This window comes from Cnephaeus nilssonii (genome assembly GCF_951640355.1).
Source record: "Cnephaeus nilssonii genome assembly, chromosome: 6".
NCBI classification, from domain to species: Eukaryota; Metazoa; Chordata; class Mammalia; order Chiroptera; family Vespertilionidae; genus Cnephaeus; species Cnephaeus nilssonii.
This window is the reverse complement of record NC_137077.1, coordinates 101,324,355-101,340,529: the sequence shown is the minus strand read 5'-3', so window position 1 is coordinate 101,340,529 and position 16,175 is coordinate 101,324,355. Positions and strand designations below refer to the sequence as shown.

At 43.0% G+C, this 16,175-nt stretch overlaps 1 protein-coding gene across 1 annotated transcript in view; it reads left to right on the top strand.

The window, feature by feature from the left end:
* PARP4 (poly(ADP-ribose) polymerase family member 4) overlaps positions 1 to 16,175 on the top strand; it is a 132,226-nt gene that overhangs the window by 28,552 nt on the left and 87,499 nt on the right. Inside the window, 1 exon segment of the mRNA XM_079773967.1 lies at positions 2,771 to 2,908. Within this exon segment, the coding sequence (XP_079630093.1) occupies positions 2,771 to 2,908 (138 nt within the window).

Below are 16,175 nucleotides of genomic sequence, written 5' to 3'. Positions count from 1 at the left end.
AGGCTCTAAAGGTTCAGAAACTACTTTTATTGATTATTCTCAAGGGTGGGGACAACTTTCATGGGCTTGGTCGTTCAACCTATGGCAGCACTCCTCTGCCTAATGTCTCTCCTTTGGGTATTGCTGGCATCTTGGGTCTCGGATATCATCCAGGCAAACCTGCATCAGCCTCGCACACGCCTTAGAGCCCAAGGCGGTGCATGGCAGCTGCTCATACCAGCTTGCAGAGGCCAGTGGGTAAATTTTTAGAAATTTTGTTAACTGATTGCTAAACCATTAGTAACTTGAAATCAGCTCTGGTCGGAGACTTTACACCATGGAAGTCAGCAAATGCTACCAATCAGATCCCGTGTCGGTTTTGCTGTTGTTAGGAGTTGGTTTTCCAGCACTTCACTAGGACCAGACCCAGCCATGCCTCCCCGTGGATGGATTCAGACCTATCTCAAAATACGTTCTGTCTTCCTTGGGTGATCATCCTCAAATTCCATTCCCAATACCACTTCCCACCCACTAAGATGGTTATATTTTTTAAACTGGAAAATTATACGTGTTGGTGAGGATGTGGAGAAATAGGAACCCTCACACATTGCTTGTGGAATGTAAAGTGGTGCAGCTGCAATTTGGTGATTCCTCAAAAATCAAACACAGAATGATTGTTTGCCTCAGTAAGTTCACTCCTCCTTATAGACCCAAAATAACTGAAAACAAGTTCTAAAACAGATACTTGTACACGAATGTTCATAGCAGCACTATTCAAAAGCCCAAAGGTTGAAACAACTGAAATTCCAAAATTATGGTATATACATATAATGGAATATTATTCAGCCATGAAAAGGAATGAAGCACTCGCACATGCTGCAACACAGATGCACCTTGAAAACATTATGCTGAGTGAAAGAAGCCAAACACGGAGTCAAAGGGAAGGAACAGCTGAGGAGGGGGGTGCAGTTCAACCATCTAATGTGAGTCAAGCAAGCCCTTAGAGATCTCACCTCCTGCCCCAAGTATTTACACAACAAAGGTGGGCCTCTTCCAAGGGAGAGATTCTGCTGCTGGGAAAGTTACACTTTCTCCATTTCGTTTCACTAATAATGATTTTTAAACTATATTTTTGTTGTTCTAAAATTTATATTCTTTGTTGAAAATTTAGAAACTATATAAAAACATGAAGAGCCCTGGCTGGTGTGGCTCAGTGATAAGCGTGTTGCCTGCATACCAAAGGGTCGTGGGTTCCATTCCCAGTCAAGGGCACCTACCTGGGTTGCAGGTTATCCCCACCCCAGTCGGGGCATGAGCTGGAGAGAACCAATTGCTGTGTCTCTCTCTCACTGATGTTTCTCTCTCTCTCGCTCTCCCCGTTCCTCCCTTTCACTCTCTAAAAATCAATGAAAAAATGTCATCGGATAAAGATTAACGTTAAAAAACATAAAGAGAATCAAAGATCACTCCAAATCTTCCCACCCAGAGATAACCCAGGATTATATAACCACTGTAAATACTTTGGTGTAGAACATATTCCAAATTGAATTATTGATTCTCCTCTTCACCCAGGGGTGTCCTAGTAGGCCAGCTCTCTGAATAAAAGTCCTGATTTATAATATTTGCTGATTTCTGTGGTGTAAATACTCCTACCATAGCTCATATCAAGCTACTGACCTGACACCACTGAGTGTGGAGCTGGGAAGACGGCTCAATAAGCTTTCATCACCCCTTGGTACCTACAACTCTTTCCCTCAGTAGTACCCCCAGTCTTTCCCTTTGTTTCCCCATTTTAGCCACCCACCCTGAGCCACTGATGATTCTCTCTCCCTCTTCCCCACATCACCACATGTTCTGTCTGTTCTGCCTCCAAATATCTTTAATTCACTGGTTTTCTTTTACAATGTTGCCATCTTTAGTGCAGAACACTGTTATCTCGTTTATACCAACCCCCTTCCTGATGTTCTTGCCACTCCTGCCCTATCCAATATGTTTTCCCATAATGAGCAGTTAGATCTTTAAAATATGTACTACGCCATCTTCCAACACATGTCACCTCCAAAGAGAGGCCTTTCTTGACCACCTCTCTCTGAACCTGGTTGGTTTGTTGTTTTTTAATCCTCATCTGGAGATATTTATTCCATTGATATATTTTTTAGAGAGAGTAGGAGGGGGAGAGAGAGAGAAACATTAATGTGAGAGAGACACATCGACTGATTGCCTCCCACACTTGCCCCAACTGGGGCGGAGATGAACATGCAACCAAGGTTTGTGCTCTTGACCGGGAGTTAAACCCTCAACCCTTCAGTCCTCAAACTGACGCTCTAACCACTGAACGACCGGCCAGGGCCTGGTTGTTTCTTTAGTAGCACTTAAAATCAGGCCTTTGTTAACTTGTTGATTTTTATCTTTCATTAGAACGTAACCTCCGTGAAGCCCCAGAGACCATGCTATCTTATTTCCAGTGCGTGGCAGAATACTTGGCACGGAGTCTAATCACTGAACGCATGAGTGAATGAATGAGCTCATTCAAACTGTGTATTCTATATAGCATATATAAGATAACATTTTGGATCATACTATGCATATAGTTTTGTAACCTACTATTAAAATTTATATTTTACTGTAAGTTTTACTTCATGGCTTTATTTTTTGAGTGTGATTTTTTTTAATGGCTGCATAATATTTTGAAGATAAAATGTGTTAGGATTCATTGCATCAGACATTTGGGCTGTTTTGTGGTTTCTGCTGATAATGATTTTTCACTTTGTTTTTCTTCTGATTCCTACAGTAGAAGTCCAGTGAACGTCCTGCAGATATTTAGAGTTGGCAGAGTGAATGAAGCCACAGAGTTTTTGAGCCAGCTTGGCAACGTGAAGCCCTTGTTGCATGGCTCTCCTGTGCGAAGCTTTGTGGGCATCCTGTCCCGGTAAGAGTGCACCATCTTCTCTTGCCAAGCTTTTCAGCCTCACAAATGTGGAGTGTCTTACTTTTTTTTTTTCAAGCAAAAATTTTTAAAATATATTTTTATTGATTTTAAAGAGGAAGGAAGAGGGAGAGAGATATAAACATTAATGATATGAGACAATTATTGATCGGTTGCCTCCTACATGCCCCCTACTGCGGACTGAATCTTGGCATGTGCGCTGACCAAGAATGGAACTGTGATCTCCTGGTTCATAGATCGACACTTAACCACTAAGCCACACTGGTCGGTCTCAATTTTTTTTTATATATGACATGGGTCTTGTCAGTTAAAATCAGCCAGCTAACTCTATTCCAGAGGAAATCAAACATTTTGCATTATAAGTACCTGGTCTATAATTTAAATAATGTGTTTATTATTATTTACTAGAGGCCCGGTGCACGAATTCGTGCATGGGTGGGGTGGGGTCCGGCCGATGGGGGGGAGGGGACACAGATGGTTGGCCGGCCAGCCCCGCCCCGCATCAGGGTGGGGGGGGGCAATCAGGGGCGGGGATGGCCAGGGGGAGGGGCCGCGGGCAGTTGGCAGGCCGGCCCTGCCCCCTGGTCAAACTCTTGGTCAAGGGGACAATTAGCTCTTTATTATATAGGATACTTGAAGTGCAGTGTATGGATAGGAATTGCTTCTTGAAGACAGTATCATTGAAGAAAGGTGATTGTCAGCCCTGGCCGGGTAGCTCAGTTGGTTATAGAGTGTCATCCTAATATATGCCCATGTTGTGGGTTTGATCCCCATCAGGGCACATACAAAAATCAACCCATGAATAAGTGGAACAACAAATCCATCTTCCTCTCTCTCTCTTTCTCCTCCTCCTCCTCTTCCTCCTCTGTCTCTCTCTAAAATTCAATAAAAAGAAATAAAGGTGATTATCTATTTTATGAGTTTTCCATGTGTATCTAATCTAAGGATAGTCCAAAACTTAAAGAGAAAGCTCTAATTAGAATGCCCAGATACTATTTAACACCACTATAGTTTTCTGTTTGCTTTGAATAAACACTTTATATTAAGACTTAAATGAAGTCATAGGAAGCAGAAGAAAATATGATTTAATCTGGATCCTTAATTAAATACGTAATAAGAAACTTAAAAAGAAACATACAAAGTCCATCAGAAAAAAACTTTCCACAGTCTTTGAGGGATCCAGAAGACACTTGCACTTATCAGAAGGATGCCAGTTTTTCTTGAATTAACCTGTAAAATTAATGGTATCACAGTAAAAGTATTAACAACATTTCCTTAGAAGAAATAAAAAGCTGATTCTACAGCACGTGTTTTTCTAAAAACTTGACATTGGCAGGGTTGAAAACAAGTAATGAGGGAGGATTAACCAGACTACACATTAAAAATGCATTATAAAGCTATATTAATTAAAATATGAGGTGGTATATAAATAGATGCATAAACAGAATAACGAGTCCACAAATACACCAAAGCAGAGTATTTAGTGTATGATAAAAGTAGCTTTTATTTCTGTGGAAGAAACATCATTTCTTCAATGCTGTGTACTGGGATAAATGGATAACCACCTGGGAAAAAAATAGAAAATTGGACCCTTATCTCATTTCTTACTTAAATAAACTTCACATGGGGTAAAGATTTAAATATTAAAAATAAAACTGTAAAGATACTAAATGAAAAGCAGGAGAATATAAAAAATAATAATCTTTGAGTGGGAATGGCTTTTCTAAGGAGAACTAAAACTCAAAGCCATTTTACAAAATTAATTCCCTCTCATAATACAAAATTCAAACTGTAGGTATTTGTATAATAAAAGGCAGACATCTCCTTTTCCCACTTTCCCAGAGATAAACGTGAACCGTCTGGATGCCCACAAGTCCAATAGTAACTACAATGATCTTGAGCAGGGGAAAAGTGCAGGTTGTGTTGGGCTTAAACATTGTCTGGCTGAGCACTGAGGGGCTTGGGCCTGAAGGATGCTGAGGCTAGGGACAGGAAAAATGGCCAGCAAATCAGGGCTACTCAAGACAGTGCTGAGAACCATCCACCAGTGAGCAGGCCATAGCCTGGGTCATTTTCATGGCACCTAGAACTTCTCTGTGGGGTTACTTTGAAAATGTATTTTTTTCATTTCATACTATTTATTTGTTGTCTTTTAATTGGTGTTTTTATTTTTATTGTATTTTTTATTTTTTAAAAAATAATAGAATATTTTAATAACAATTAATATATTTTCTTGAACATTAACTTACCAGACACTGAATAACCGCACAAATTAATAAGCGTAAGACAAATAAACCTATTTTTCTTGTTCTCTGAAAGCGAAATATTTCCTGTTGCGCACACCAAACAAGTCAGTCCAAGACTAATGAGGTGGCAATCACCTGCTAAAATATTCGCTGCTAGTATTAGTATGAATGCAACACGATTATAATAGTCATTAGCGAAAGTTGTAGTTCGTTATTAATAATTATGTATAACAGGATATTGTAAAAATTAAGTTACAAAAATTATTTTGAAAAATTTTTTGTATTTTTTTTAATCTATTGTTGAAAGTATTACACATGTCCCCTTCCCCCCAATTGACCTCTTCTAGCCCACCTCCACCCCCACCCCCCACCCCAGGTCTTCACCCCCCTATTGTCTGTGTCTATGGGTTATGCTTATATGCATACAAGGTCTTTAGTTGATCTCTTCCCTCTCACCCTCCCTCCCCCGCCTTCCCTTTGAGATTCCACATATGAGTGAGATTGTGCGGTACTTGTCTTTCTCTGACTGGCTTATTTCACTTAGCATGATGTTCTCCAGGTCCCTTCATGCTGTCTCAAAGGGTAAGAGATCCTTCTTTTCTACTGCTGCATAGTATTCCATGGTGTAAATGTACCACAGCTTTTTTATCCACTCATCTACTGATGGGCACTTGGGCTGTTTCCAGATCTTAGCTATTGTGCTTTTGAAATGTAAATGGCCATCTTAGGTGCCTGGCTTCCTTTACTCCATGTTTTTTGTTTTCCTTTCTTTATTGATTAAAGTATTATATATGTGTCCTTTTCTCCCCATTGCCCCCCTCACCCAGCCCTGGCTCATGCCCTCACCCCTCTGGTATCTGTGTCCATTGGTTAGGCTTATATGCATGCATACAAGTTCTTTGGTTGATCTCTCCCCCTTACCCCTCCCCTCCCCTACCTTCCCTCTGAGATTTGAGCATCTGATCGATGCTTCTCTGTCTCTGGATCTGTTTTTGTTCATCAGTTTATGTTGTTCATTATATTTCACAAATGAGTGAGATCATGTGATATTTATCTTTCTCTGACTTATTTCACTTAGCATAATGCTCTCCAGTTCCATCCATGCTGCTGCAAATGGTAAGAATTCCTTCTTTTTTACAGCAGCATAGTATTCCATTGTGTAGATGTACCACAGTTTTCTAATCCACTCATCTGCTGATGGGCACTTAGGCTGATTCCAAATCTTAGTTATAGTAAATTGTGCTGCTATGAACATAGGGGTGCATATATCCTTTCTGACTGGTGTTTCTAGTTTCTTGGGATATATTCCTAGAAGTGGGATCACTGGGTCAAATGGGAGTTCCATTTTTAGTTTTTTGAGGAAACGCCATACTGTTTTCCACAGTGGCTGCACCAGTCTGCATTCCCACAGCAGTGCACAAGGGGGTTCCTTTTTCTCTGCATCCTCGCCAGCACTTGTCATTTGCTGATTTGTTGATGATAGCCATTCTGACAGGTGTGAGATGGTACCTCGTTGTCATTTTGATTTGCATCTCTCAGATGGTTAGTGACTTTGAGCCTGTTTTCATACATCTCTTGGCCTTCCTTATGTCCTCTTTCGAAAAGTATCTATTTAGGTCCATTGCCCATTTTTTGATTGGGTTGTTTGTCTTCCTTTTGTTAAGTTGTATGAGTTCCCTGTAAATGTTGGAGATTAAACCTTTATCATTGATAACATTTGCAAATATGTTCTCCCATGCATTGGGCTTTCTTGTTGTTTTGTTGATGGTTTCTTTTGCTGTGCAGAATATTTTTATTTTGATGTAGTCCCATTTGTTTATTTTCTCTTTAGTTTCCATTGTCCTAGGAGCTGTATCAGTGAAGATATTGCTTCAGCATATGTCTGAGATTTTGCTGCCTGTGGATTCATCTAATATTTTTATGGTTTCCCATCTTACATTTACATCCTTTATCCATTTTGAGTTTATTTTTGTGTATGGTGTAAGTTGGTGGTCTAGTTTCATTTTTTTGCATGTATCTGTCCAATTTTCCCAACACCATTTATTGAAGAGACTGTCTTGACTCCATTGTATGCTCTTGCCTCCTTTGTCAAATGTTAATTGAGCATAGTGGTTTGGGTCGATTTCTGGGTTCTCTATTCTATTCCATTGGTCTATATGTCTGCTCTTTTGCCAGTACCAGGCAGTTTTGAGAACAGTGGCTTTGCAATACAGCTTGAAATCCGGTATTGAGATTCCCACCTACTTTGTTCTTCTTTCTCAGGATTGTTGCAGCTATTCAGGGTCTTTTTTATTCCAGATGAATTTTTGGAGAATTCGTTCTAGGTCTGTCAAATCTGCCGTTGGTATTTTAATAGGGAGTGCATTAAATCTATAGATTGCTTTGGGTAATATGGACATTTTAATTATGTTGATTCTACCAATCCATGAACATGGTATGTTCTTCCATCTGTTTATGTCTTCCTCTATCTCTTTTTTCAGTATCCTGTAGTTTTTCGAGTACAGGTCTTTTACCTCCTTAGTTAACTTTATTCCCAGGTATCTTAATTTTTTTGGTGCAATGGTAAATGGGATTTTTTATTTTTTAGTCTCTCTTTCTGTAAGTTCACTACTGGTGTATAAAAATGCCATAAATTTCTTGGCGTTAATTTTGTATCCTGCTACATTGCCGAATTCATTTATTAAGTCTAATAATTTTTTGATGGAGTCTTTAGGGTTTTCTATGTACAATATCATGTCATCTGTGAATAATGACAATTTTACTTCTTTTCCAATTTGGATGCCTTTTATTTCTTCTTCTTATCTGATTGCTTTGGCTAGCACTTCCAGTACTATGTTGAACAGGAGGGGTGAAAGTGTGCATCCCTGTCTTGTTCCTGTTCTTATGGAAAATGGTTTTAGTTTTTGCCCATTGAGTATGATGTTGGCTGTAGGTTTGTCATATAAGACTTTTATAATGTTGAGGTATGATCCCTCTTTTCCCACTTTGCTGAGCATTTTTATCAGAAAAGGTTGTTGGACTTTGTCAAATGCCTTTTCTGAATCAATTGATATGATGATGAGATTTTTGTCTCAATTTGTTTATGTGATGTATCACGTTTATTGATTTAAGGATATTGTACCAGCCTTGCATCCCTGGAATAAATCCCACTTGGTCATGGTGTATGATCTTTCTAATGTAATGCTGGATCCAGTTTGCTAGAATTTTGTTGAGGATTTTAGCATCTATGTTCATGAGGGATATTGGCCTGTAATTCTCTTTCTTTGTAGTGTCTATCTGGTTTCGGGAATAGGGTAATGCTGAATTCATAGAAAGAGCTTGGAATTGCTCCTTCCTCTTGAATTTTTTGGAATAGTCCTAGAAGGATTGGTTATAGTTCTTCTTTGAATGGTTGGTAAAACTCCCCTGTGAAGCCATCCGGTCCAGGGCTTTTGTTTGCTGGAAGCTTTTTGACTACTGTTTTAATTTCATCAGTAGTTATTGGCCTATTCAGTTTCTTTTTATTCTTCCTGATTGAGTTTTCGAAGCTTGTATTTTTCTAGGAATATGTCCATTTCATTGAGGTTGTCCAGTTTGCAGGAATAGAGTTGTTGGTAGTATTTTTTTTTATAATCCTTTGTATATCTGTGGGGTCAGTTGTTACTTCACCTCTTTAATTTCTGATTTTGTTCATTGGGGTCCTCTCTCTTTGCTTCTTGGTGAGCCTGGCTAGAGGTTCATCAATCTTGTTTATCCTTTCAAAGAACCAGCTCTTTGTTTTCATTGATCTTTTGTATTATTTTTTTCATCTCTATGTAGTTTATTTCTGCTCTGATCTTTGTTATTTCCTTCCTTTTGGTTTGTGGGCTTTTCTTGTTGCTCTCTTTCTAATTATTTAAGTTGCAAGGTTAGATAATTTATTACCATTTTTTCTTGTTTTTGGAGGTAGGCCTGTAGAGCTATGAACTTCCTCTTAGGACTGCTTTCATTGTGTCCCATGGATTTTGGATTGTTGTGTTTTCATTGTTATTTGTTTCCAGGATGCTTTTTAATTCTTCTTTGATCTCTTTGGTAACCCAATCATTGTTTAATAGCATGCTATTTAGCCTCCGAGTGTTTGATTTTTTTTTCATTGTTTTTATTGTAGTTGATTTCTAATTTTATGCCATTGTGATCTGAGAAGATGCTTGTTAAGATTTATATCTTCTTGAATTTGCAGAGACTTTGCCTGTGTCCCAATATGTGGTCTATCTTTGAAAATGTCCCATGTACTTGAGAAGAATGTATATTCTGTAGCTTTGGGGTGAAATGTTCTGAAGATGTCAATTAAGTCCATCTGATCTAGTGAGTCATTTAGAATTGCTGTTTCTTTGTTAATTTTTTGTTTAGAGGATATCCAGTGGTGTCAGTGGGGTATTAAAGGCCGCCACTATGATTGTATTGTTGTCGATCTCTCCCTTGATATCTTTCAGAAGTTGTTTTATGTATTTGGGTGCTCCTGTATTGGGTACATACATGTTTACCAGAGTTATATCCTCTTGTTGAATTGCTCCCTTTTGTATTATGAAGTGGCCTTCCTTATCTCTTGTTATGAACTTCACTTTGAGGTCTATTTTGTCAGATATAAGTATTGCTACCCCAGCTTTTTTCTCATTTCCATTTGCTTGAAATTTTTTTTTTCATCCTTTCACTATCAGTCTGTATGAATCCAAGTTGGATCTCTTGCAGACAGCAAATATATGGGTCATGTGTTCTTATCCATTCAGCTACCATAGGTCTTTTTATTGGAGCATTTAATCCATTTACATTTAATGTTACTATTGATAAGTATTTGTTTGTTGCCTTTTTTATTCTTTATGTTTGTGTTCCTTCTTTCCTTTCTGTTTCTTCTTTTTACAGCAATCCCTTTAGCATTTCTTGCATTGCTTGCTTGGTGGTAATAAACTCTCTTAGCCCTTTTTTGTCTGTGAAGCTCCTGATTCCACATTCAATTTTGAATTATAGTCTTGCTGGGTAAGTATTCTTGGTTTCAGTCCCTTGCTTTGCATCACTTCGTATATTTCATTCCATTCCCTTCTGGCCTGGTTTGTTTCTTTTGAGAAATAAGTTGATATTCTAATGGGAGATCCCTTGTAGGTAACTTTCTGTCTCTGTCTGGCAGCCTTTAAGATTCTTACTTTGTCATTGATGTTTGCCCATTTAATTATGATGTGTCTTGGTGTTGGTCTTTTTGGGTTCATCTTGTTTGGGGCTCTATGTATGTGGGTTTTTTCTTGCCAACATCAGGGAAGTTTTCTGTCATTATTTCTTCAAACAGGATATATATATATATATATATATATATATATATATATATATATATATATATATATTATTGATCTTCCATAGAGAGGAAGGGAGAGGGACAGAGAGCCAGAAACATCGATGAGAGAGAAACATCGACCAGCTGCCTCCTGCACACCCCCACTTTGGATGTGCCCGCAAACAAGGCACATGCCCTTGACTGGAATCGAACCTGGGACCCCCCAGTCCGCAGGCCGACGCTCTATCCACTGAGCCAAACTGGTCAGGGCTCAAACAGGTTTTCTATTCCTTGCTCCACTTCCCCTCCTTCTGGTACCCTTATTATGCGGATGTTGTTTCATTTCATGTTACCACAAAGCTCCCGTAGGCTCTCCTCCTGCTTTTTAAGTTTTCTTTACAGTTGCTGCTGTGTTTGTGTGTTTTTTCCAACTTGTCTTCTAATTCACTGATGTGGTCCTCAGCCTCTTCTAGTCTACTGTTTAAACCTTCCATTGTGTTCTTTATTGCAGCTATGTCATTCTACATTTCCTCATGGTTTCTTTTCATGTTGGTAACATTCTCATTCAGCTCCTTGTAATTCTCATTGAGTTGTGTGTATTTGTCATCCAGCTGTTTGAGCATCCTTATAACCATTGCTCTGAATTCTTTCTCTGACATGTTACTTGCCTCAATTTCATTTAATTCCCTTTCTGGTGATTCCTCTTTTACTTTCTTTTGGGGATTTTTTTTTTGTCTCCCCATTTTTTTGCTGTAACGTTTTAATTGTTTCTATGTCTTGGATCCAACTGCTTTGCTACCCAGTTTCTTTTGGGAGTGGTGCTACTGGTGTGGTCTCTCAGGTTCTCTGGGCTTGGTGATCTAGCAGAGCTCTCTACTTGAGCTATTTGGATTTTCTTGATGTAGTTGGATCTTGAATGTTAGTTTCTTATTCATGGATGAAGTCTCGTCACGGATTGGCAATGTGACTCACCCCCGGCTTTGTTGTGCAAGCTGTTTTGCATGTGATCATGTTTCCGGCTCTTGTGGAAAAGGTTGTTTGAGGTCTCACTGGTATGTGCTCACTGTGGGTTCCCAGACTCCACAGCCTGGGAGGAAGGAGTCTCAGGGCCTCAGGCTCAGGTACTGTGACTTTGGCTGGTGTGGTATGACTCTTGCTGGATTAGCGTCACTCTGCAACTCACTACAAGGGTCCCAGAGCCTGTGACATTGGGGGGCAGGTGTCTTGTAGTCTGTGGTTGAGGCAGTGGGACTCTGGCCAAAGTGATTTTTCTCTCTGAATCACGAGGGGGTTCAGGATCCAGCAGCTGAGGATGTGGAAATCTCGGTGACTGTGGCTGAAACAATGTGACCTTGTCCAGGGAGGCAAGTCCTCAGTAACTCACCAAGCTGTCCAGAGGTAGGTAGCCAGGAGGGGGATGTTGTGGATCCTGCTGAGGGAGCCGTGCACCCTTGGTTGGAGAGGTACATACCCAGTGGCACCTCACAGAGGGCCCAGGAGCCATCTGCAAGGGGTGTGTGCTCGTGGGGCCCATACACTGGATCCGAGTGATTGTGGTGTGCCACCGGCCCCATGGAGGGAGAAGTCCCAGTTTCTGCTTCAGGGGATGTGCACCTTTGGTTGGATACGTGTGTCCAGCAGCTGCTTACAGAGGTGCTCAAGAGCCGTCTGCTAGGGCAGTGGGCTCAGGGGGCCCGTGTGCTGGAGCGGCGCTACCACGGGGACTAGATGCCAGCAGCCAGGGTTGTGTCTTGCGGCCGCTCAGAGAAGCATCTAGGGACCACCTGCCGGGTCAGCAGGCTCAGGAGGCTTGTGCGCTGGATCGGTGCAACTACAGTGACTGGAGTTTGGCAGCAAAGGAGGGGGACGTCCATGTTTCTGCTCCTGGGGTTTGTGCCCTTGGTTGGATACAAGTGTGCCTAGTGGCAGCTCACAGAGGCACCCAGGAGTCGCCTGCTGGGGCGGTTGCCTCAGGGGGCCTGCATGCTGAAACCACACGACCGCCGTGTCTGTGGGTAGGCAGCTGGGAAGGGGGAAGTCTGAATTTCTACTGCTGGGGCCATGCATCCTTGTTTGGATATGAGCACACCCAGTGGGGGCTCAAGGAGGCACCCAGGAGCCGCCTATAGGGGCAGAGGGCTCAGTAGGCTTGCATGCTGGAAAGGTGCAATTGCGGTGTTCGGAGGTCAGTAGCCAGGGAGGGGGGTGTCCCAATTTTTGCTACCTTGCGCCCTTAGTTGAATTTGCATGTGCCTAACGGGGGCTCACAGAGACACCCAGGAGCCACCTGTCGAGGTGGTGGGGCTCAGGAGGCCTGCACACTGGAAAGGCGTGACGGCGATGTCCGGCAGTCGGCAGCTGTGGAGAAGGAAGACTCAGTTTTTGCTGCCGGGGCCTTGCGCCCTTGGTTGTATTTGTGCGTGCCCAGTGGCTGCTCACAGAGGCACCCGGGAGCCATTTGCCAGGGTGGCATACTCAGAGGGGCCCTCGCGCTAACGCCACGTGACCACCATATCTGTGTACAGGCAGGCGGGAAGGTGGAAGTTCAAGTTTCTGTTGCCGGGGCTGTGCGCCCTTGTTTGGATACGAGTGTGCCCAGCGGGGGCTCAGAGAGGCACCCAAGAGCCGCCATTGGGGCAGTGGGCTCTGGAGGTGCACTGGGAAGGCACGGCTGTGGTGTCTGGAGGTCAGCAGCTGTGGAGTGGGAAGACTCAGTTTTTGCTGCTGGGGCCTTGCACCCTTGGTTGGATTTGCACGCGCCTGGTGGCGGCTCACAGAGGCACTGGGGACCCTTTGCCAGGGTGGCGCACTCATGCACTGAGAGGGGCCCTTGCACTGAAGCCATGCGACCAAGGTGTCTGTGGGCAGGCAGCTGGGAAGGGGGAATTCAGAATTTCTACTGCTAGGGCCATGCGCCCTTGTTTAGATAAGAGCACGCCCAGCAGGAGCTCACAGCGGCACCCAAGAGCAGCCTGTGAGACGGTGGGCTCAGGAAGCCTGCATGCTGGGAAGGCACAACTGAGGTGTCCGGAGGTCGGCAGTCAGGGAGGGGGGAAGTCTCACTTACTGCTGCAGGAGCTGTGCAGCCTTGGAGGTGGACATCCTAGGGTCTGCAGGTCTGCGGGCGGGGCAGCAGGATTCTGGCTGGAGTGGCTGCAGGGTCACTGGCAGTGTCCAAGACCAGTCTGGGTGGTGGTGCTGATGATTTCCTTGGTGTTTTTATTTTTATCCAGCTTTATTGAGGTATGATTGACAAACACTGCATGTATTTAAGTTGTACAATGTGCTTTTTTTTTTTTAATATATTTTATTGATTTTTTACAGAGAGGAAGAGAGAGGGATAGAGAGTTAGGAACATCAATGAGAGAGAAACATCGATCAGCTGCCTCTTGCACACCCCCTACTGGGGATGTGCCCACAACCAAGGTACATGCCCTTGACCGGAATCGAACCTGGGACCTTTCAGTCCGCAGGCCGACGCTCTATCCACTGAGCCAAACCGGTTTCGGCACAATGTGCTTTTTTAAAAATATTTTTTTATTGATTTCAGAGAGGAAGGGAGAGGGAGAGAGAGATAGAAACATCAATGATGAGAGAGAATCATTGACTGGCTGCCTCCTGCACACCCCCTACTGGGGATCAAGCCTGTAACCCAGGCATGTGCCCTTGACTGGAATTGAACCCAGGACCCTTCAGTCTGCAGGCTGACTGAGCAAAACCAGCTAGGGCCACAATATGATTTTTTTTAAAGGTATACATCATGATGATATAATATATGTATGCATTATAAAATGATTATCACAATCAACTTAGTTAAAACTTCCATATCTTACCTTTTCTTTTCTTATGTCGAGAACACAAGATCTACCATCTTAGCCAATTCAAGTATACAGTACCATATTATTAATTATTAGTGGCCCAGTGCACGGATTCGTACACATTTAAAAGAAATTAATTAGAAGAAATATTTTAATATCGCTATTCACCCTTTCTCTATAATATAAGTGTCAACCAAATTCATGATTGACAATGTCAGAATGAAACACACGCGTGCGATTGGTGCCAGCGAGAGCTTTATATGTATCACGCGTGCACGAGTCAACTTAGCCTCTTATAGATATAAAATAAACTTGCTTAATTAGACCTGCTTTCTGACTTAGCTAAACTTTTTCCAGCCAAGTGAAGCACCCCAACTTCTCTTTCAGGTAATTGTCAGCAGCACAGGTAAATATCAACATGAAGCAGATTATTATTGTAGATCATGCAGGGAGAACAAAGGGTGAAATATTTAACTGCAGCAGTGTTTGACTATATTCTGTGCAGTGAGAAAACCTAAAGTCATTTTCAAGGTCCACCATTTCTTACTTCTTTTCAGTCGAGTCAAGTTTCTAAACTTTATAAATCTCTGTTTTCTGGCTGATGAAAAGAAAATGGAATTCTACCGAGTCTCCTATCTACCTACTCCAGGACTTCTGTGAGGATCAAATGAGATGAAAATGTGAAAACGCTTCACAAACATTTGGTTAAAGTGTAAAATGTTTGCACCTGGCTATAAAGCAAGTCGTGTTCCTGGGCTGAAGAAACGCCAAGGAAGCTAGTGGTTTCTAGGGAGAGTAAGCCGGGCATTGCTACATGATGTAATTACCTGGTGCCCACAGAGACCATTTCCTAGCTGGGCTGGGCTGTGGGTCGTATTTTGCGCCATGGCAGCATTGGCTGCGATATGGAGGGGTGTTGCTCCGGGGTGGTGACGGGACCTCTGTCCCACTTGGGAGAAACCAAGTGTTGCCTTATCAGTGCCAGGTCCGCGCTGCTGTTTCTCTGTAAATGGCCAGTGTGCATCACGGCAGCTCCTGCATTGAGCGTTTGCCCCCGGGTGGTCAGTGCATGTCTTAGCGACCAGTCGGACGTTGGCAGGGACACCTAGCATATTAGCCTTTTATATACACTGAGTGGCCAGATTACTATGATCTCTGAACGCATAATAATCTGGCTACTCAGTGTATATCCTATATAATAAAAAGCTAGTATGCAAATTGTCCCCTTGACCAGGAGTTTGACCAGCAGGCAGGCCGGCCAACCACCCATGTCCCCTCCCCCTGGCCAGTCTGGCTGGACCCCACCCATGCACAAATTCATGCACCGGGCCTCTAATATATATACATACTGAGTGCCCAGATTATTATGCATTCAGAGATCATAATAATCTGGCCACTCAGTGTATATACTAGAGGCCTGGTGCATGAAATTCGTGCACAGGGGGTGGGAGGGTCCCCTCAGCCCAGCCTTCACCCTCTCCAATCCGGGGATCAGGCCAAAACCGGCAGTCAGGCATCCCTCTCACAATCCTGGAACGCTGGCTCCTAACTGCTCACCTGCCTGCCTGCCTGATTGCCCCTAACTGCCCCCCCTGCCAGCCTGATCACCCCTAACTGCCTCTGCCTGCCAGCCTGATCGCCCCTCACTGGCCCCCCTGCCAGCCTGGTCGCCCCTAACTGCCCCCCTGCCAGCCTGATAACCCCCTCTGCCTGCTGGCCTGATCACCCCCAACTCCCCCCCCGCCCCGCCGACCTGGTTGCCCCCAACTGCCCCCCCTGCTGGCCTGGTTACCCCACGCAGCCTGCTGCTCAGTCATTTGGTCACCCCTCACTATCCCCCCTGCCGGCCTGGTCGCCCCATGCAGCCTGCTGCTCAGTCGTTTGGTCACCCCTTACTAACCCGC